The 23854-nt window shown below is 39.9% G+C and overlaps 2 protein-coding genes across 2 annotated transcripts in view; one reads left to right on the plus strand and one right to left on the minus strand.

Moving 5' to 3' along the window:
• The window catches only part of MTRR (5-methyltetrahydrofolate-homocysteine methyltransferase reductase), a 33510-nt gene extending 18370 nt beyond the window's left edge, over positions 1-15140 (plus strand). The window contains exons 12-15 of the mRNA XM_070939124.1: positions 1170-1292; positions 5462-5550; positions 5654-5836; positions 14833-15140. Coding sequence (XP_070795225.1) covers positions 1170-1292; positions 5462-5550; positions 5654-5836; positions 14833-14977 — 540 coding nt within the window. The 3' untranslated portion in view covers positions 14978-15140. The remainder of the gene's footprint in view (positions 1-1169; positions 1293-5461; positions 5551-5653; positions 5837-14832) is intronic.
• A 7924-nt stretch (positions 15141-23064) lies between these two features.
• Positions 23065-23854, minus strand: part of SEMA5A (semaphorin 5A) — a 143969-nt gene continuing 143179 nt past the window's right edge. Inside the window, exon 21 of the mRNA XM_070939125.1 lies at positions 23065-23230. Within this exon, the coding sequence (XP_070795226.1) occupies positions 23111-23230 (120 nt within the window). The 3' untranslated portion in view covers positions 23065-23110. The remainder of the gene's footprint in view (positions 23231-23854) is intronic.

Here is a 23854-nt window from a genome sequence, read left to right on the forward strand (position 1 = left end):
AAAATGTTAAAGATTAATATTCAACTAAAACCAGAATCTTTCTTACTGGGATGAATAGATAAGTAGAAAAGACTTACGGAAGATTGTTTTTGTACATGGCATCCACAATGAGATTGTTATTTGAACAAAGATGAACAGACTCTAAAATACCCACAATGGAGGAATAGTTAATAAAGATGACAGAATTTCCAGAGATGGCAAAATTGACTTACTTGGTTAGGGAAAACACAACGTTTAGATTTGTCAGTGACTAGAAATCCTTTATGGATGTTTTGCTGAAAATGAAAAAAAAAATGTGATTCATGAGTTTGATGTTTAGAAAGAGCCATGATGTAATCTTAGAAGAGGATAAAATGTAATGTATTTATGACTGCTGTACAGAAGATTGATTGCCTTTCCTTTATATCATTTTTCTTTTGTCTTTTTTCTTTCATTACTTTCTTATTTACTAACCATTTTTTTTTGTTGACTCTTTCGCCTTAAAATTTTACTGTTTTTACTTTACAAAAATTTCTTTAATGAAAATCAAGTAAAAAAAGATCATAATAATAATTATGTTGACGAGTACATAAATAATCTAAAAAATTCAGAATTCATTTGAAGGAAACAAACCACTTCTAATGACAAGAATCAACTTGCATCCATATGAAGTGCTTTATGGCCAAAAGAGTAATTGCAATCATTAAAAAAATAAATTATTTCATGACATTAATTATTTGCTAAAGAAACAGCAGGGGTCTTTGCAGCTATATGAAAAATGCTTATAGTGACGCAAGCCTTTCATTTATTACATTAATAGAAACTATGTTTTAATAGAAATGAGGCCTGTGACTTTTACTGTTCTTTTGTCTGTGACCTTCTTAACAATCTATCAAGATTGTCCTGTTCAAAATGTAGAAGCAACTGTCATACCATGCTGTGGGAGAAAGTGTCAAAGACAAATGCTGCACTTGGTAAACCAATTTCTGTTATTAGAAATTGAGTTTCTGTCATCTTATTTCACTTCTTTTCAATGGAAATCATTAATTATTTCGTAGTTTAATCATTCCTGTGTTTCCTTTTTTTTTAAAGTGAGTAATTTAGCAATAATGTCTAATTACTGGAGGAGAGGGGTATTGGTTTGTACATTTTCTTCAGTTTCATCTTAATACATTTAAATTGCATTTTAGATCAACATAACGTCTCGCCCATCCAATTTTTTTCACCTACCAGACAACCCATCTGTTCCTTTTATTATGGTTGGTCCAGGAACTGGAATTGCACCGTTTATTGGCTTTCTTCAGCATAGGCAAGTCTTTTAAATATATCAGTCTGTCACCCACAACCTATTTTCTAGTTTCTGTTGACGAGTGGCAACACTATGAAAACCTTTACCTGATGATGAACAATCAGATTCTGTGTGCCATGGAGATAAGAGTCCTTTGTCTCACGAGTCATGTCTTCTGTGAATGAGATCTTCAACCCAATCTGACTGTATTATTAGAGAGCATAATGTTAAGGTTCTAGAGGTTCACGCTTGCTTTTTGTTTTTTATTCTGTTGGTTTCAAGTGATTTTTTTTATTTGTTATCTTTTTCCTTTTTAAAAAAATTCTCCCCCATGCCACTATTAATAAAGTATAGGGAGGTTTTTTTGGGGGGGGGTTTGCTTTTTTCCCTCTCTCGCTACACTAGCTGTTTTTATTATAGCAACTTAGCTTCCTTTTTAAACCTACTTTTACGCTAAAGTAATATATTGCTATTGTGCTATTTACTCTAATTTATAAGAAGTAACATAAATTAATAATTAACATGGCAGTGTTTTTAAAGGTTAATGAAATTATATTTTTAAAAAGTGTATAAAAATATATGCTGTCTCATTCCATGCTTCTCATGTGGTAATGAATGGTGAAAAGGAGGCCAATCTGAATTAAACTCTACTATTCCCAATTAATCATATCTCTGTTTTTTCCCCTCTTCACTTCAATTTTCCCAGAGGTTGCCTTTCAAATACGAATTTTGGTCTGACCTTTTGAGATAAGCCAGGATGGGCTAGAATGTTGCTAATTAAGCAAAATAGAATCCAGTATCTTATTTCCAGTTCATCTTGGTTTAATAGATTGCAGCCATACCAAATGAAATCTTCAAGTTATATGTTTGCATACATTGTTATTTCAGGAGAAATTTATGCAAATTAGGGAATAAAAACTTCATATTAGTTTTCTTCCCTGTGATAAATACGTTATAATTATAGATACACTGACTAAAATGCTTGGAAAGTTGCTTGCATTGGACTGGTTTCAACTAACTGCATTTCAGTATGTCAGAGGTTCTTTTATTAGTTGTTGCGAGCTGCAGCTTTTTAAACATCACATCAGTTGTGCTTAAAGACGATAACTGTCAAAGCTGAACTATAGATGTGCAGAACATCCTAAGTTCAATATTTGACCCTTTTTTCATTCCAAAAACATTGCAATTTATTCATTTAATTAACATGAATTTACCACATCAGACTTTACTCTTTATTTTGTAATATAGGGAAGAGTAATAAGGACAGTTTTCTAGAAAAGTAACTGTATGTGGAGCATGAAATTGAATGGTTGCCATGCCAAATGACTTCTTTTAAAAACCTGAGTCATAAATTTGTAGAATAACATTAATTGAGATAGCCAGGCTCTGCCCTGGAAAATGGAGAGGCAACAGATTGGCTCTCATTACTGTTTATAATGCAAGTCAGTGCTTAACAAGCTGCTGGGACTAATTTGTTCCATATTATTGAAATAGCCAATGCACATTATATGCAGCTATGAAACGAGTAAAATGTTGATTTAGTTACAACAGAAAGCATTTCAGGGTTATAAGGCCATTCTGATCTGATAACGAACTGAACAAATATCATATAGGAGAACTATCGTCATGTCCTGAAAATTCAACATGTCCTGAAAATAAGGCCAAGCCTGATTTTTGGGGTGGGCATAAATATACGCCCTCCCCCAAAAATAAGCCCTAGTGAAGGGGTGGGCATGGGCAGCACAGGAGGCAGCCCTTCCCTTCCCTAGTCACCTTATGGAAGCTCAGCACCTTAACTGTGGCCTGCGGATCAGCTGAGCCAGCAAGGGCCGGGAGCTGCCTCTCATTCTGTCTCTCTGCGGAGGCCTCCCAGTGCAATGCTCTGCCATGGCTTCGGAGCAAACCTCTGCCTTCTCTGCGCAGGATTGCAAAGCTGAAGGCTTCGGAGGGAGCATTTTTGGGATGTGTGTCTGTGCAGAGCTCCCCAAGGATAGAATGATCGGCAGGGAAAATGGAGGGTGGGGATTTTCCTGCTGATCGGAGCAAGGCGAAGCCTCCAGCCTTACAATCCTGCACAGGGAAGGCGGAGGATTGCTCCGAAGCTGTGGCAGAGCATTGCACTGGGAAGCCTCCGCAGAGAGACAGAATGAGAGGCAGCTCCCGGCCCGTGCTGACTCAGCTGATAGAGGCTCCTTCATGGGGTGTGATCGAACTTCCAATCCTAATGGACTCGGTGGGTGCGAGCTACCCCAACCCAGAAAGGAGAAGGAGCTGATGGGGGGGGGGGTTGTGGGAAGTTTCCCTCAGTCTCTTTCCCTTCCATTGCTGCTTCTGGGGAGCAGACAGCATGATGGAGAGAGCGAGGCCAGCGGTAGCACTTTAAAAAGTAAGATCTCCCCGAAAATAAGCCCAAGTGCTTATTTTGAAGCCCAAAAGAAAATAAGACCCTGTCTTATTTTCGGGGAAACACGGTAGGAGTCTAGGACCTATGTTAATCTACAAGAAATATGTCTAAAAGTCCCTCCTATTTAATTGAAACACTACAGCATTGTGTTTAATTGACTTAATATATTACTATTATTGTAAATACATCTGAATATATATGCTTAGCTACACCTGTTCCTCAAGTTTCAGCAATCTGAGGAAAGTATTGTCTAGATAGATAAAGGTTTGTGAATTGTATTTGCAGTTCCCAGACTTGAATTTTACTGAATATTTGTGGGGAAATCTCAAATATACAGTACATGAAGGAGCCTTAAGAATATTTCTAAGCTAGAAGAGTTCTTAAAGGAAGAATAGGGGGAAAAATCCAAAAGAAAAAATAGACACTTACTGTATTTTTCAGAGTATAAGACTCACCGGAGTATAAGACGCACCTTAGTTTTTGGGGAGGAAAATAAGAAAAAAGCTGATTGGCGGTTGGATCGGCCTCCTAGAATACCCCCAATCAGTTGTTCCCAGAGGTGAATTTTAGGAACAGATTCATTGGTTGTGAGCTCTGTGCCTAGCTTTTTTTTCTGCCTCTGAAACTCTGTTTCAGAAAAAAATTCTTTTCTGCCTCTGAAAGCCTCCGAAACAGAGCTTCAGAAAAAAAGCCTCTGAAACTTTGTTTCTGAGGCTTTTTTTCTGAAGCTCCATTTCAGAGGCTTTTTTCAGCCACTGAAACCTCCATTTGAGAAGCTGGGCGGGGCTACATTCGGAATATAAGACACACCCAGATTTTCACCCTCTTTTTGGGGGGAAAAAGGTGTATCTTATATTCTGAAAAGTATGGTAACTATATTTAAAAAGTTGCAAGTTGGTAACAGTTGCAAGGAAATGCTACATAGTACTGACCTGAAAGGATACCCAAATATGAAACTGTCATATTCACTTTTTTTAATATTCTGAATCTGTAAATCACTACATTAAATAGTATATGTTTATTTAAAATTGCAGAAAGGTTTTGTGTTTAATTTTATATCAGGTAGAGCTTGTGCGCCAAGGTAACACAGTGGTTAGAATGTAATACTGCAGACTACTTCTGCTGACTGCTGGCTGCCAGCAGTTTAGTAGTTTGATTCTCACCAGGCTCAACCTTCCATCCTTCCGAGGTTGCTAAAATGAGGACCTAGATTGTTGGGGGCAATATGCTGACTCTGTAATCATCTTAGAGAGGGATATAAAGCACTGTGAAGCAGTATAATAAGTCTAAGTGCTATTGCTATTATTATTGTGTTAGCTTTTCTTCATTTAGAGATTCATTGAAACATGCAATTTGATGAGTACTTAAACTTTTACGCACAATGATCCTTAATTAGGGATTAGCACGGATTTATTGGTAAATGGACTGATTGATCAAGAATTTCAATTTGTTCTCAGATTCTAGGTTTAAAGTTTTGCTGTAATGTGTACACCTTGTTACCATAATTGAGGGCCTTGTAAGTGTAAAACAGTAATTTCATTGCAATGGGAGTCTCGGATCCAGAATCCTTCATAATGCTGTGCACATATAATTCTTCCGTACAATTTACATTAATTCTGGGAGAAAATTAGATGTGTTACTCTTTGTAGGTAAAAAAATATTTTGTAAATGTTAGGTTTATAATCTGTTTCTCCTTCAGGAACTAATAATAATTTAACTTTTCTGATAGAAGCTATGCATAATACATTTTATAATTGTATTATTTTTAATTGGCTATTTTATTTAGGCAGAAGCTCAGAGAAAAGCACCCAGATTATATGTTAGGAGAAACGTGGTTGTTTTTTGGTTGCCGCCATAAGGACAGAGATTACTTGTTCCAGTAAGTTTTTCTTCTGCTCATTGTTAGCATTTTAACATTTAGCAGTTGTCCATTGGAACCGTATTTTCTTCATTCCAGCCTCTTCCTTGGTTTTCTCTTTTAGGGATGAGCTCCGATTCTTTCTTGAAAATGGTGTGTTAACTTACCTGATAGTTTGCTTCTCAAGAGATGTTCCAGCTGTGGCAGAAACTGCCCCTCCTAAGTACGTTCAAGATAACCTCCGGCTTTATTGTAAAGAGATTAGTAGGATTTTGCTGCTGGAGAAAGGATATTTTTATGTGTGTGGGTGAGTAATGCTGAATTTTTATAAGAGTTGGATATGCAAGAACGTGTTAAACAGTTTGCTGCTGTAAGCTTAGCATGTACAAACACATACCTTCAGGCTTTCATCACTGGCAATACAAAAAGCGAGAGCAAAATAATAGAACCCCAAAATCAATGAGAAATCCAGGTGTTTTTGTGGTTATGACTTTTTTTAAAGACAAGGAAATCCTGGAGGCAGTTTTCATTACTGCTCTCAGTGGGAAGATGACAGGATAACAATAAAGGTTGCTTTTGAAAGACGGAATAAAAATGAATTAGAAAGAAGGGCAAATATTTCTAGCTTAATCTCATTGAGTCAAAATAATAGGGAAATCAGGTTACAAGTTAAGGCAAGTAAGGGGGCTAAGATGCAAACAGAAAGGCAAGATTAAAGGGCCCAAAATAGGCTAAAAACACTAGTTACAGAAATCTGTCTCTCTTGTCTCATATTGATATATAGGCACTGAGTAAGCAGCATTGTACTTGTTCACTTATTTATTAAAGAAAATGATCCAAAGTTATATATTTGTGTATGGTAAAAGTATGTGAACTTTTAGTAACTGCTGTGCCTGCCTTAGGGCAGCAATAACTGCAACTAAATGTTTCTGAGAAATGTTAATTAGTCCTGCATATCAGCTTGCACGGATTTTAGCCCATTTCTCCTTATGAAACACCCCCAGCGCAGGAGTGTTGGATTAAGATCAAGACTTGCGCTTGACCATCCAAAACATTAACTTTCTTTTGCTTTAAATATTTACTTATTTAATTTGCAGTCCATCTCACCACAAAGCTGGTGCCATCGCTGACTATTGGGGGCGAGACATTGGCCCCCACGGAGAGGGCGCGTAACTTGGGTGTCCTCCTGGACGCACGGCTGTCTTTAGAAGAGCATATGACGGCCGTGGCCAGGGGGGCTTTCTATCAGGTTCGCCTGATACGCCAGTTGCGCCCCTTTCTGGATCGGGACTCCCTATGCACGGTCACTCATGCCCTCGTTACTTCCCGCCTCGACTACTGCAACGCTCTCTACATGGGGCTCCCCTTGAGGAGCACTCGGAGGCTCCAACTGGTGCAGAATGCGGCCGCGCGGGTACTTATGGGGCGACATGGCGCTCCCACGTGACACCTCTCCTGCGCGAGCTGCATTGGCTTCCAGTGGTCTTCCGAGTGCGCTTCAAGGTGTTGGTTCTCATCTTCAAAGCGCTCCATGGCTTAGGACCCGGTTATTTACGAGACCACCTTCTGCCTCCGATAACCTCCCACCGGCCAACACACTCCCACAGAGAGGGTCTCCTCAGGGTGCCGTCGGTCAGGCAATGTCGGCTGGCGATCCCCCGGGGAAGAGCCTTCTCTGTGGGGGCACCCGCCCTCTGGAATGAGCTACCCCCAGGGATACGACTAATCCCGGACCTCCGGACCTTCCGCCGGGCCCTGAAGACTTTTTTATTTCAGCAAGCCGGGCTGGGTTAAAAATTTTTAATTGGGTGAATTTTATGGATAAGGGGTTTTAAATTGGAGAAGCCTAAGATAATTTAATTTTGTTTTAATGTATTTTAATATTTGTATTGTGTGTTTTTAATTCTGGCTGTTCACCGCCCCAAGTCCTTCGGGAGAGCGGGCGGTATAAAAATTTAATAAATAAATAAATAAATAAATAAATAATTTTTTTTTTTTTTTTGGTAGAGTTTTAATATTGTGGATCATTGTGTTGCTACTCATTTTCTCTTGCGTTTCAGTTCATGGACACACACAGACACAGACTCTGACATGTTCCTGTAGAATTTTCTGGTACAATTCAGAATCCATAGTTCCATTAATGATAGCAACTTTCTCTTGGTCCAAAGGCAGCAAAATGGGCCCAAACTATGATCCTGCCACCACCATGGGATGGTATAAGGTTCTTCTGCTTGATTGCAGTCTTTATCATTTACCAAGTGTAATGTTTTTCATTGTAGCCAAAAAGTTTTATTTTGGTTTCATCCATCCACAGAAGGTTCTTCCATTAGTCTTCAGGCTTATCCACATGATCTTTCACAAACTGTAGACAGATAGAAATATTCTTTTTGGAGAGTAGTGTCTTTCTCCTTGCAGCCCTGCCACACACACCATTATTGTTCAGTGATGGTAGTCTCATGAATACTGGCATTTGCCAATGCAAAATAGGCCTTTAGTTCCTTGGACATTCCCCTGGAGTTATTTGAGACCTCAAAGAATATTTCATACCTTGTCTTGGTGTGATCTGGTTGGTTGACCACTCCTGGGGAAGGTACCAATGTGCCGAGTTACCTCCATTTGTACCTGATCTGCCTGATAATGGATTGGAAGATTCCAAATTTTGGGGAAATAATTTTGTAACTTTTCCAGCCTGATGAGCATCAGCAACTGTTTTTCAGGTATCCACAAAAATCTTGTTTGTTCAAGCTATGACACACTACCAGACATCTGTGATGTAAAGATTAGAGTTTAATGATGAATACCCAGAACTCTGTTGTTTAAATAAAGCAGGACCTACCACACTCACACTTGATTATCATCCCATTGATTGAAACACCTGGCTCTAATGTCCCCTTTAAATGAACTGATAATCCTAGCAATTCACATACAAATATGTAGCTTTGTATCATTTTCTTAAATCAATAATTGAAGAAAATATAATGCTTTTGAATCATTTAATTGATTTTTCTTTATCTAGTTGTAATACTTGTGTGGAAAACATATCACAATTTAATTCAAGTTTTATTCAGAAATATTGAAAATTCAAATTAACTCATTTTTAAATTTTCAGAAGCTGTTTCTGGCCCCCATGCTAAAATGAAACATCGATTGTATATTTTAAATTTGAAATTAGTATTTTTTAAAATTTATGCCAAATGTATAACCTCTAGTCTCATCCCAATTTTGGAAAGTTAAAAGGCTTTAAATTTAACAGCACCAAAATTAGTAGTCTGTGTAGGAATATGAGAATCATCTTTGGGTTTTGGAAATCTGAGAGCCTCCAATTTCTTGGGCAACATAATTTGAAAGATTTCAGGGGAACTATTTCTACCAAGGGGATTGTTTCTGCTTTAGGTTGGGTGCTTTGTTTTTCCAATAGACAGATGAGAGACTTTGCAGACTACACATAGTCCTCAACTTGTGACCACAATTGAGCCTAAAATTTCTGTTGCCAAATTTAGTGAATTTTGCCTCATTTTACTAACTTTTTTACACCACTGAAAAATGAATCACTGTAGTTGTTAAGTTAGTAACATGGTTGTTAAGTGAACCTGGCTTCCCTGTTGACTTTGCTTGTTAGAAGATTGCAAAAGGGGATCGCATGACCCCAGGACACTGCAACAGTCATAAATATGAGCCAGTTGCCAAGCATTCTAATTTTGATCATGTGACCATAGAGATGCGGCAGTGGTCATAAGTATGAAAAACAGTCATGAGTCACTTGTTTTTAGTGCCGTTGTAACTTCGACTGGTCACTAAATGAACTGTTGTAAGTCGAGGACTACCTGTATAAAGCTTTTTCCTATGCACTGCTCCCACTATCCATGAAGGGGTTAAATGCTTCAACAACTGTTACTTTAAGAAAGAGACTTCCCTTTCCCCGCTGCCCAGCCACACCCCCAATCACATGATACCCCAGTCTTCGTTCAGTTATTGGCAAACGCTGAAGTGTTTTTGGGAGCTCCTGGATTTTAAGGTAGTTGTTCCCTTCTTGTGTTAGTTTTCTTCCCTTTCCTAGGGGCGCTTAGGTCTTTATTTTATTTTTGATTATTTTCTTTTCCCCGAGGTTTTTTTGCTTTCGTTTCGCTGCTGAGAGCAGCGGCAGCACTAATCAGCTGGGCGTCGGGCTCAGAGCTTTGGGCCACTCACGCTGCATCTTCTACCTTTCGGCACCACATTCAAAAGCTGCTGGGAGCTTAGCCAAGAAAGCCTTGCTCAGAGCAGGCAGCCTCCACAGTGCCGGAGTGAAGAGGGGAGCGGTTGGCTCCGAATTTCCCTAATTAGGCTGGAGAAAGGCAGCGTGCAGCCGCGGCTCGCCCGGCTAGCCCTGCCATCTGCCGCTATGCTACAGAAAAAGCCTTAATCCATCAGCAAGCAAGCGCGGCATCTGGTAGGACCCTTGGACCCCCAGTGCAAGTCCGCCGCTTACATCCGGCACCACGAGCCTCGCACTACGTGGCGCCCGCCATCTTGATGGACCCTCGGGCCACCATTTTGGGCACTAATTACCTGATGGGCTTCTCCTTTTGGCATCTGGCAGCAGGATTGCGGGCCATTCCCTGCCTATAGGGGCTCAGCAGCACCTATCTATTTGGGGTGCCTTCACAACAGTGGTCAGCTGGTGAGACCTCCGGTATCTCAGTGGCTGTTACCCGTTTTACGGGCAGAGCGCCCATAACGCCTTGAGTGGTTTTCTCACCAGTTACTCTCTCCGGCAACATATTATGTCTGACTCCCCTCTCTCATCAGACCTGGAGCTGGAATTGAGCCCACCTCGCAAGGGGGCTAAATCAGCCAAAAAGAATCCTCGGAAGCAGTCTGAAAGCTCCAGCCGCAAGTCCAAGACAGATAAGGGGATGTCCCTCCAAGATAGGGACGCACTAAGACGCCATAAAGCACTGAAGAGGCAGTGCGCCAAAGCTCAAAAAGCATTGGCTATGACCCCTACCAGGGGGCCAAGACCAGCAAGCACTGCTCCCTCTACATCAAGGGAGTCAGACTCAGCAATTGCAACCTTGGCCTGAACTGGCTCAGACCCCAGCAACTCCGGTCCTGGCTGAAAAGGGCCCTCAACCTGATGAACCCCCCCCACCTCTGCTCGGGATGGGTCTGCACCCCATTCACCAACGGGACCGACTCACTGTCTGACAACAGGCGTAAGGGCACGGGGGGGGCACTGCTGGCTACACAACTGGACTTCCAAACCATGTTCTCGTCAGCATTATCATCCTTCTTAGCTGCCAGTTGGCAGCAGACGGCACCACCACCGCCATATCCTTTTCCGACCCAAGGGTCGCATCACCAACCCCAGACCCAGAATCACGCCCCCCCAAGCACAAGAATCTTCTTCTGAAGAGTCAGATCAAGCAGAAGAGGGCCCAGAGGACGTTGAGTTCTCAGAGGACGAAGGGTTGAGTCCTGACACACCGGCCTTCACAGGGCTGTTTCGACCGGCACTCTTTAAGTCGCTGCTACACAAAGCGCGGCTCACGACTAATTTGGGGGAGGTGAGGTCAGCCTCATCTTCTACAGCGGGGCCCCACGATGCCCTCTTCAAATCCTCCAAGCCGGAAAAGGACTGTATTCCCTATCCACAACTGTTTACAGACGTGATCCAAAACGCCTGGGGGCAACCAGCCTCTCTAACAACACCCAGCAGCCTGGATAAGAAACTGTATTGTTCGGCCCCCGGAACTGAAGGACCTGCTGTCTCTTCCTACAGTGGACCAGCCGGTCGCATCTCTATCATCTGCCTCGGTAATCTCCATGGATGCGTTGGATGGGCTCAAGGCGGAGGATAAAAGGACGGAGTGGGCCTTCCGCAAAGCACACCAGGCGATCAGAACATCCTCAGCTACGTCCTTTTTCAACAGAGTGGCCCTCATCTGGCTATGCCAGATGCAGGAAAGACTTCCCCCGGAAGACACCAGTCTGCAGCAAGACATAAATAAAATTATTGCGGCCACCGAATATGCCTCAGATGCCTCACTAAACTCGGCAAAATTCGCATCGAGAGCCCTAGCATCCACCGTCACGCTAGGAGACTTTTTTGGTTATGCCCTTGGAAAGCGGACCTCAAGGCTAAGTGGAAGCTGGCCGCAGCTCCATACAAAGCACCTGATCTTTTTGGAATGGCCCTGGAACCCGTCCTAGTCGAGGACAAGGACAAAAGGAAAGTGCTTCCATCGTCTTATTGCCACCAGGAGTGGAGATACTCGCCTTACCCAATCCAACAGCCCTTTCATCCTGGCTCAGGACCCAGGGGGTCCTTCTCGCACCGCTCCAATTATCAGGGTGACAACAGATCCCACGACAGACAGCAGTTCCGTGACCGAGGCAGGAACCAGCAGTCCAAGCGACCATTCCGTGGGGCAGGTTTCAAGTCCAGGAGGGGGAAGTGACTCCAAGGCCGAGGGTCTCATAGGGGGAAGACTTCTCCTCTTCCACCAGCAATGGGCCCGATCGACGTCGGTCTCGTGGGTAAGGCGCACAATTTCATCTGGACTATCAATCGAATTTGCAGGACCACCGTCACATCACTTTGTGCGGTGCCCGGTCCCACAGTCCATCGAACTACAAGGCCTAATGACAGAGCTGACCCATCTTCTGGAGGTCAGAGCCATAGAACCAGTGCCACCGGTCCACCAAGGCTCGGGTTTCTATTCAAGTCTGTTCCTCGTCCCCAAGAGCTTGGCGGGATGGAGGGCTATCCTGAACCTAAAGAAACTGAACCTGTCTGTTCAATTCCACAGGTTCAAGATGCACTCGCTCCAATCAATCCTAACAGGGGTGAGGTGGAGGGACCTGCTCCAGTCAGTCAACCTCTGAGAGGCCTGCCTACACATCCCCATTCACCCAGATTACCGACAGTTCCTAAGGTTCGAATACGGGAGCCAACACTTTCAGTACCGGGCAATGCCATTCGGACTCTCGTCAGCACCCCGTACCTTCACCAACTTACCAGATAGAGTCGTCCGCACCATACAGGCAGCCAGGCGGCCTTCAACAGCCCTCATTTACGAGGCATTCTGGAGGGCTTTCTGCAGCTGGGGTTCTCAGCACCATGTGGACTCCACTATAGCAACGATACAGGACATCTTACAGTTTTTACAGGCTGGGTTAGACAAGGGGCTGGCCCCTGCTACCCTAAGGCGTCAGACCACAGCACTGTCAACGGTTATCACCTGTGCACCATACCAGTCACTATCGCACCATCCTCTCATCAAAGAGTTCCTACACGGGGCTACGAACTTACATCCGCCTACAGTGCACCGTTATCCGACTTGGGACCTATCTCTAGTACTACGGGCTTTGACAGGACCTCCTTTCGAACCGTTGGGATCAGTCACCCTTAAGTACCTGTCTTTCAAGGTGACTTTCCTCCTGGCAATCACCTCGGCGAGGTGGGTCTCGGAAATAATGGCACTCTCCGTCCGTAAGGACCTCTGCATATTCAGAGACTCCTCAGTGATCCTCCGTTTGGATCCCGCTTTCATCGCAAAAGTGAGCTCGTGGTTCCACTGGGCCCAGGAACTTATCTTGCCGGACTTCTGCCCGTTGCCTCAAGACCACAGGGAGAAGCATTGGCATACCCTGGACGTCTGTCAAGCCCTACGTCTTTATATTCGCAGAACGGCCTCCTTTCGCCACACAGAAGTACTTCTGGTATCATTCAACCCGGCTTCCATGGGCCAGAAGGTCTCGGCCTCCACGGTCAGCAGATGGATCAGGGCCTGCATTGCCCTAGCGTATGAACTGAACTCCAAACCGCTGCCGGGCAAGATCCTACCCCACTCTACTCGAAGTGCGGCCACATCAGCAGCCTGGGCTACACAGGCATCTGTAGCAGACATTTGCAGAGCAGCGACCTGGTCCTCGTTGTCACCATTCATTCGCCACTACAAGATAGTGGCTTATAATTCAGCCGAGGTGTCGTTTGGCCGCAGGGTACTCCAACGGGTCTTGGCTGGTGAGGACACTGCGGGCAGTCAGCCTCCCGCCCATGGGGTTTGAGCTTGGGTATATTCCATTCATGGATAGTGGGAGCAGCGCACAGGAAAATGGACGTTGTCTTACCTGAATGTCCCTTTTCTGGGCGCTGCGTACACTATCCATTCCCCTCCCCCCTGATTCTATGGCTTCCTGCCTGGCTGTGTCTTTAAGTTCTTTTTCCATGTTGGAACTGGTTATTAATAAAGTTATGGTTATTGTTACTCAATTGTCGATGGTTATTTACCACACCTTCGCTCAGACTGGGGTATCAAAGTGATTGGGGGTGTGGCTGGGCAGCGGGGAAAGGGAAGTCTCTTTCTTAAAGTAACACTCAGTTGTTTGCCAAAGGCTGAAGCATTTAACCCATTCATTGATAGTGTACGCAGCGCCCAGAAAAGGGACGTTCAGGTAAGACAACGTCCATTCTAGCTAGAACTCACTGGGAGTCTTGCTCTGCCTATGCACTAGAAGGAAAAGAACCTATGAAATAGTGTAGCACTTTTGATCGCATCCCAATTTGTTCCATAGGAGTTTGTCCAAGAGAATTTCCCAATCAACTGGGTCTCAGTGTAAATTACTATAACATGCTATTGATAAATTATATATTTATCAATAGTTAAATGTTAGACATATATAAATATATGGAGACATTTTCATAAATATAGGTTTTTTCCTGAGCATTTCAAAAACCTAGAAGTAAGGCAGGCTATATAACTCTTGAAGTGAAACTCCAAAATTAAACCAAACATGTAAAGTGGGTAATTTTACTTCTTGAAGTCTGGTTATTAAAAGTGATATATTGATACCTACTATATTCAGAATTTTGCAAGGTGAGAACTAGAGAATTATATCTTGCCAGTTAATACCACCATTGGCCATTTTGAAAGGGGCTGTGGTGTGCTTGACTTAATGTAGTATTTAACAGAATATTTAATTGACTTCTTTTAAAAATTCACAACTTGTGTTCTTCCATTTGATAGCAATACTGTATTGGCTGGTATCTGTGTTAATATCTATTTTTTTATCCTTTAACGACCTTTGCATTGGGGTGGAATAGGAGCGATTGAATGGAGCTGAGCCAGATGCCCATCCTGACACCTATGCGGAGTTCACAGCAGATATTGTCTCTTTACGCCCAGAGAGAGAAATATCTGCCGCTACCTAGGATCGAACTCACAATCTCCTGATTATGAGGCAAGAGCTCCATCTCTGTTAAAATCCATTTATTTAAGTCAATTATAATTGTTTTCTCTCTTTGTTTTATATTTTAAGAGATGCAAAAAATATGGCTAAAGATGTGAATGACACACTGGTGGAAGTCTTCACCACTGAGAGAGGAGTTGATAAATTGGACGCGTTGAAAATACTAGCTACATTAAGAGAAGAAAAAAGATACCTGCAGGATATCTGGGCCTGAACACAAGCTTTTTGAATTCATTTGACCAATGTAAACAGCAATTTTTTAAATGACTACTTCTGTCTGTAATTTTCTCTGAATTATTATTTGAACTGTTTTTCTAGGGAAATAACAAAGAGAAATACATAATTACGAAGACATTTGTCACAGTACACAATAAATGATGCCACTGATTTCCATCAAGAATGGTGTTTCAAATTTCTCTGAAGTTGATCGATGTAACTTTGCCTTAGGTTTGAAAATATGGCATAGATGGTATACGTTTTTTTTCAGCTACTAACAAATGGAGGGATTTTTAAAACAAAAACTATTGTATGCTATGTACAATATATAGAGTGTAAGAGATGTTATTCAAGTCTAGTCTTTCTGCTTTTGAAGAAAAAAAGTACAATGGATAATTACAGAAAAAAGTACTTATTTTTTTTATAAGTACTTATTTATAACTTATTTATAAATACAGCTGGAGCACTTGTACCCTGTTTCTCCCAAAATAAGACATCCCCTGATAATAAGCCCAATTGGACTTTTGAGCGCATGGCAATAAGGCCAAGCACTTATTTCAGGGTTCAAAAAAATGTAAGACAGGATCTTATTTTCAGGGAAACACGGTATTAATTGAATGATTTTTACTAAATGTACATCTAAACCAGAGGTTGCCATGGCTCCATCCTTTTATCTTGGCAGTGCCCTCTTTTGGGAACAGAGGAAATTATGAAAATAAATTTTGGGTTGACATGGTATAAAGCAAATAATTTTCATGAAAATGAGCCCCAATCATGAACAGAATAAGCTATCACTTGATGATGGACCTAATGCCCAGTTCTTGCCCAAATAATGTTCTATGAGCAGTGTTTTGATATGAAGGGAAAAAAACTATATATTAAATTTCCTTCTCATCTAAATATGATCAATGAAATGGGCATGATTTAGTGTTGAAAAAAAATATGAATATTTGAAACATTTTTCTTAATTTCATTTACAAAACCCAACTTTTAGAATTAGTGGCTGTAGGCGTAAGGGTAATCACTAAGTACATTTTGCACCATACGGAACCCTTGGTTAGAGTCAGGTTTCCTCTGCCTTTGTATGTTGCATGAACCTAGCCTGCTTGGCTAGCTGACCATTCGAGGTATTGTGCAAAGCAGGAAAATGAACCACTTTGGTAATCAGGTGAAGCATGTTGTGTGAATAGTCTTTCATTGAATTTAGTGTTTAAGAGAAATAATGCACAAACAATTTCATATTTCATTTTACTGTTGTTTTAAAAAGTGACTGCTGCTACTTCAAAAGTGATTTAAAAATAATTCATTTTTCTACTGTAGTTCGGAATGATATTCCCACGGTGACTTGTCAAAACCCTTGGGTTAAGCTGCAAAATGAGAAGCTGGGTTGATTTGAATAAATTTAATGTTCTCCAAATATTCTGAAGTGTGACTGAATCAAATCTAGTGTTAGATAGTATGCAAACTATTAACTGCTTTCAGTAAAAGAAATTAAACTCTTAAGACAGTCTTTAAAGGTTTATCATAACTATTTTGGCTCTGTGTTGTCATGTGATGATCACATGCTTCAGTATGAACACCTCAAGCAAAGAGGTGAGCTTTAATGCCTGCAGAAGCAGCTTTTGCTAAACATGCAAAGCAGTTTCAAAATCTTGCATTCTTTTTTTGCTACTAAGGTTATTTTAAGCAGAAGCAAGATGAGACGGTATTAAAGGAAGAACTTCATTGTCGATACTGTGTTTAGGAGCTTTTAAAGATGATGGTTGAGCATTAAAATCCACTCACCCTTAATACATGTTATACATGCTGATGGCTGTGCCTATTTCCAGAAGTAATAAGTGTTCTTTTCAATGCTGGAGAGGTTGCTTCCAATTATCTCCCAGTTTTCTATAATATTTCTAAGTAACAATCATAATATGAAGATAAAATGTCTCCCATTTTTCTATTTAAACAAGATAAACAGGCCAACTGACAGCAAAGAAAATAGCCTCCTAAAATAGAAGCTGCATGACAAGTAGTTGCTAATGTAGTATACTAAGGTTAATTTAAAAAATCTCAAGAAAATGATCTTTATGTGGTAATAAGAGATAAAAAAGAACAAGTTTCAGAATCTTAGGTGCGATACCCTAATGGAAGTTAGAAATGACAGCTTTGTTAGCAATTTGTTTATTTACAAATGTACAGGTTGACAGCAGTAGTCCACAAAGGTAGCATCAATTGCAAAAATAAGCATTTCTGAAATATCCCCTTTTATGCAGTAGGCTCTGGAGAATCAGATCAATTCTCCTTCTAACTTCCCAATGGTGTTCTTATCACTATAAATTCCAGGGTGCACAAAACTAAGACAAAGTCATGCAAAATAGCTTTTTAAATAAGTAATCGGCCATCCTAGAATGCAATTATCCCATACTTTTTATACAAGGTTATGCATTCCTACTTAGATATACTGTAAAACCTCTTGAATTTATTAGGCCATACTTCCAACTATAGGATTGTGGCTTAGGTTCAACTTCAGGAATTGCCTTTTCCTAACAATGTTTTTTTTCACTTAGATGGTGAAGTCCTAACAACTCCATGACAAATATGAAGAACACACCAGGGATCATAACCCAATTGTGTGTTGATAGAATTTCAGTTTGAGGGTCTTTTATTTCATTAGTTGCAGGGAAAAGTCTAAAACGTAAATGAGATTGGCTCTCTAAAATATTATTCTGCTTACAAGCATGGAACAAATTTCTGGTAGCCTAGCAACTCATTAATTTCCATGTGATGACTATGAAGTAAGGTTTCTTTCTCTTGCACTATGAAGAAACATTAAAACTTTATGGCCGATCTACAAAAACATAATTATCAAATTTCTGGGTCTCTCCTATAGCTGTAGCCCACCACAGTTCAAGCAGTCCTCACTTTCACAGTATAATTGGGACCAGCAACATTGTTGCTAAGCGATGCAATCATAAAATGAAACATAATTTGACCCATTTGCCTCCCATCCTTTTGTAAAATGAGGTATCAGGTGATCTCTGATTTAATTTCAAGATATGGTCATGAAGCAAATCCCAGTAGTCGTGTGAGGTCATGTGACTGCAACTTGCAACTTCCTGCCTGTTATCCCATTTTTTGTTTGCTCAAAGCCTCTGTGAAGGTCGCAAATGGCAGTCTCATGATTACAGGTGCTCAATCATCATAAATGAGCACAAATTCCAAGCACATGACCATGGGGATACTGCAAGGGCTGGTTGTAGATCTTCCATTTTTCACAACTGCTGTAACTGAAGAGTCAATGAACGAGTAATCAACAACTAACGGTACCCATAAATCAGTTCTTCCTTGTCAGTTCTGGGGTGGGGGGGGGGTGGAATCCTTTCCGCAAGTGGAGTTTGGCAGAAAGAACCATGAAGGAGTGAAACAGAGATGGAGAACTATGCAGTGATGGTGATAATTGCATAAAGGTTCATGCCTGTTCTGAAGAGGACTTCCCCTTGTTTTTCATCCAGTGATCTGAAGGGGAGAGAGGCTGGATAGATTGTTTTCAGAGAAATGTGTGGAGTTAAGTTAAGAATCCAAGTTTTTAAGCTTAAATATAGTCCTTTCCCATTGGATGAAAAGGGAGAGTAGTAGTTTTGCTGCAAATATAAAATATATATTTTACTGCATTTTCCATGTTTAATGAAAGTTTTGTAATAAAATTCTGTTTGAGATGCTTGTTTTTCTTCTACAATTGTCCTAAATCATAAATTCTGTCAATGTCAACTGGGTGGGCAAAGGGAAGAGGCTTTGCTAGAGAAATACTCCCTATTAAATTTAGTTACTTTGTGAGTTAATTTCCCTTACTGAATTTTCCTTGCTTTGAGCATAGAGGTGTGAGTTTGCTGCCCAATATATGCAACAGGAATATAAAGGAAGAAAATGCAGTATTTTCTACAGCATGGAGAAGATCTGACCGCCCTTTAGGTGAATTGAATTTCCAAATCTGAACATTAGCATTGCTGTCAGAGCAAGGGTGTCCAAACTTGGCAACTTTAAGACTTGTGGACTTCAACTTCCAGAATTTCCTAGCCAGAATGGGTGGCTGGGGAATTCTGGGAGTAGACGTTTGCAAGTCTTAAAGCTGCCAAGATTGGACATCCTTGTGCTAGACCATATAGGGCCCTTGATGGTTCTCTACAGCCTCAGATTATGGGTGAAAACGGCCATTTTCCTGATGGAATAGAGGTGGCTGCAAGCAAACATTCCATGGGGGAAATTAACTGCTGCTATTCCACAAGCATCCTTAAGGGTGTGTGTGTGTCAGATACATTAATCCTCCATAGATCTTGACATTAATCCATTGTGTGTTCTAATGTACTCTGCCCTCCATGAAGCCTATTATTTCATGGAAAGGAAGATTCTGCTTCTTGGTTTTGCCCTGATACACAAAGTCTAAGATGTTCATAGGCTCAGAAGAGAATTAGGCAACTGAAGTAGGAGTTAAGAGAATCCTTTTCATGGCACTTGTTAAACTGCATGCAATTAGAAGATTTCAAATGCTACACTAGCACTTATGTTTACCATGACACATTAATAAACATCTTTATTTGTAAAGAGCCAAGGAGGTGCCTGGAAACAAATATTCATAAGTCGTTTTGTAAGAAAAAGAGACAAAAACATACCTTGAATGCTAGGGACAGAGGTTGTATTGAGACTAAGGATAGCCCTCCCTGATTTGGTGGGACTGAAGGGGGTGGGGGGAGGAAAATACAAAGTATCTTGCAAGATTCTATTATTGCTGCCTATCAATAACATATAGTATCACTTTTGGTGTCTGATCTAATTGATAGACAATTTTTTTTAGAGAAACAAATTTTCTGGTTGTCAAAAAAAAAGCTGGCAAGATTTCATTTGTGGCCCCAGCCCTGCTCACTTGTTCAATTTACAAAAACTGGCTCTCCCCATATATAAAGGCAACTTTGCAACTGTATGCCCACTATTGATGGGTAGTAATAATCCCCTTGTTGTCAGGAAGGAGGCCTTTTTCATTGAGGTAAAACTGCCATCCACAGTTGAATTTAAACTGGTTAGATGGTAGGAAAAGAGATGACCTGAGACCCTCATCTTCAAATGCAAGGCATGTAGCCAAGAGAATATAAATGTAAAAGATGCAGCCTCTCATTTGATGCATCCTTAAGGAAGTGAACATTATTTTATGGTTTGTGGGCCAACATATTTGATAAAACCCCTTGTTCTAGGAACAGAATCATTGAATTATTTGTTAAAGACAATGATATCTCTATGGATAATGTTGCTTTATGACAAGGCAGCAGTGAACTGGTGCAAAACAGAGCTTGCTGTTTTCCCCTGGCTGATACTAAATCTGCCAGGAGAAAAATAAAATTGATATACAAGTAAGCACTTCCTCTATTTACATACTGATGACAAAGTTCACTTATGAATACAATACTTGTATACAATGTATTGTATACAATACTTATGTCTACTCAGAAATCACTCCCACAGTGCACTGGACTTATTCCCTGACAAATAAAGTAGAGGGTTACAATCTTGATGCATCAAATTATAATAATGGTTTGCTTAATACACGCCACAATTTTACATTTTAGCTTGATTTTTAAAACAGTATTAAAAATAGAAGCACTTGTGCTTTTCCATCTGCTCTTAAGAAAAGGAGGGCAAAAGCAGGAATGGATTTGCAGGCAGGCAGGCACAAGCCATCTGCTGAATTAAGAAAGGCTCTTCACGATGAAGGGACCTGTTTATAAGATCTATTTCGTAGAAATAATTTACCATTTCTAACCATTTCTGAAACATTGAGTAAGATCAGTCTACAGTAATTATTATGGAGAGTTTAGACTTGATTTGTAGTCAAGCTGGAAATTGAAACCATGTAGGTTTCCATTTGTGCTCAGCAAAGAAAGCCACACTTGTTGTTATGGGTGTTTTAGGATTTACAGTAAAGCATGGGATCTTATTCTGCATTTCATCTTGGCAAATGGAATCTTCAAATTGAAATGTAAAGATGATCATTACTTTTCCGGATTAGCTTCCATACATGAAATCATTCAACAAGTTTCCCAATTTTATTTTTGTTTATTGCAGGAATATGCTCTGAAGGGTTGTTTATCTGTTTTGGATGTAGTAGCTATACAGATGTTCATTGCTTATTCATAGCAAAGTTGTTTTTATAGTTTAACTTTTTTATTTTCATATCTTTTGGAGATTGAAGGGCCACTTGGCTTGTGATGAGGAATGTTCTTGTATATATTTTCAACACATCTCATTCACTAGGATTATAACTAGTTTCTTTTCAGTTTTAAAAAAATTTCTGTCCCATTTTTAAATTTTTTCTCCTTTTGTACTTGTGATTTATCATGGAGTTTTTCGTTCCTAAATAGGATGTCTCAATTTCTTTTAATTCCTTGGCTATATTTTAATATGTTTTTTTAAAAAAGTATGCTGTCTTTATCATGGAATGTAAAAAAAAAAATTTTAGATGGACATTTAAAAAGTAATTACTTGCCAAATTGAAAACATTTTTTTTAAATAACTGCCCACCCACCATTCTATATTCTTCTATACAAGAGATATATTTTATTCAAAAGATGTCTTGGTCAAGTATTTATTATTGGAAATTCAAAATTTACCAAGGTGGAGTAATTTAAATCAGTAAAACTTCAAAATATGTGGTGATCTAGAGCCTTTTTAATACTGGCATTTAAAAGTTTTAATAACCACATTATATTTTCTTTATATAATAATTTATATTCATTAACTCAATAAGTACCATCTAAACATTTTACAAAGTTTTTATTTTTATTTTAGTGGTGGATAATTAAGGAGGGGGTTTCAATAAAATTTGGGGTTCTTTGCTGGCTCATGATTACTCTTTCAACTAAAATTAGTTCTGAAACTTGGAGGTGGGAGTTTAATTTGGTGGATATACAATAAAGTTAAATACAATACAGCAGAGTTTAGAAACTGGGGGATATGCCTTCCTAGGAAAACATTTAAAAAACAGGGGTATGCAGAAAGTTTTTGGGAAAATTATCAGTGTAAAAAATGCAATAATGAAATTTTCAAATGAAATTATAATGGCCCAAAATATTCAAGGGAATAAACAATTCAATGGCAGAGGAGGCGACAGAGGGTATTGCAAAACAATTTACTCTTTTGAAAGGTAGAGTGCCACCCTGGTTCTTTAGAGTTGTAATAGAAAGATTGAACAATATTATTCCATACAGAATATTTAGGGCTGAGTTTAAGAAATTAGCTGTTTGAAGTTTGATATGCCTTAGAGTAAGGTTTTTGTTGCTGCTTTGGTTTCCCTCTTGCAGTTTTTATCCTTTTTTTTTCAGTACATAAAAGCAACAAAAATATAAAACACAGTTTGTCAATTTCATAATGAACATTCCAGGTGGATCCTTACATACAGCTGCAAACTGGTGACCAAGATGCAGGCATCCTTGCTTGGTACAGAACTTTATGCCAATATCATGCAGAATACAGTGAGCCCTTATTTATTTTCTACAAATCGTCCCATCCTGGCCGATTGAAACAAACAGTGCCTGCCTATTTCTAGATTTGCTATGTTGCTTGTTCTTCTGTTCCTCTGTGGCACATGCCAGCTACGTAGCTTCCACCATGATGGTGTAGCCATACAAGGTACCAGCTTCTTTAGGACATACTGCATCAATATCCTAGTCTGGCATGGAGGATGAAGTGCTTAAGGCTTCTGCTGCTAATAGTAATTTCATTCAATAATCTGTTATTTTCTCTTGTTTGGCTTCCCATTCATGGAAGAGTTGTCTCTTAGGCAAATAAGAATGCTGCATCCAGAAGGCAGTGTATGGCCCTTCCCATACATATTTGAGAAACTGAAGAGATGAATTAGTAGGATGGTAGCAAGCCTCAAAGTGTCCTACACAAGACATTTCATTTCTTGCATGTATAGTTCCAATGTACAACACAATACAAATATTGCATTACCAAAGTTGTTTCTTTACTGCAAGATTGTACCAACACAACTGAGTGCTTTTTGTTGTGTTAAAGCTGGCAACAACATGGTATTAACAATTTGATATTCACACAGAGGGTTCACATCTTGGAGACCCATATGAAATTAGCAGATGCCTTTTTAATATTCATCATAGTGATTCAAATCTGTAAAATAGGCATTGGAATACGCTTTTGCAGTAAGATGTGGATTGAAGTACTTGTTTTGTTCTTCTAGGATGAGATTATTTTTATTAAATGCCTGGGAAAAGAATAAGAAAAGGAAAAGAGTAAATTCTCATTAAAATACATGAATATTTATGAGGTGCAGTGAAGAGAAGAGAAAGAAAAGCAACATTATGGTGGAAATTTGGGAATATGAAAAAAGAAAAAGGGAAATCAAGTAAAAAGATATAATCAAATAAAATAGGAAGTGGTTTAAAAACAATTATTTTGCTGACATTTTGTTGTCAACATTTGTGGGCAACTTGAAAGAACAAAGTTTGAATAATGTGACAAATAATTGTGGAAAAATATATAAAACAGATGATGACGAGGAAACCATAACTTATATCACTTTAACATTTTCAAGATTTGAACACCACTAGAGATGCCACAGAATTTGCATACCAGACTCCGTATGACATGACAGATGGCTTTAGAAGTCAGCAAGTATAATAGGCTATGAAAACTGCTTTAAAGTGCTGCCATATAATTCAAGAGAAGTTCTGCCTGATCAAGTCTAGAAACAGAATCAGGTCTAATGCTGGTTCTACAGTATGCATTAAAAATGTTCCTTTATGTATACTATGAACACACTTTTTGGAATTGAGAGCCATGCTTAATACTCTGTATGGTATACCTGAGGTCATTCTGGCAAAAATAG

This window comes from Pituophis catenifer, unplaced genomic scaffold, assembly GCF_029215685.1.
Source record: "Pituophis catenifer annectens isolate HBS135680 unplaced genomic scaffold, rPitCat1.0.hap2 SCAF_3, whole genome shotgun sequence".
Classification (NCBI taxonomy): Eukaryota; Metazoa; Chordata; class Lepidosauria; order Squamata; family Colubridae; genus Pituophis; species Pituophis catenifer.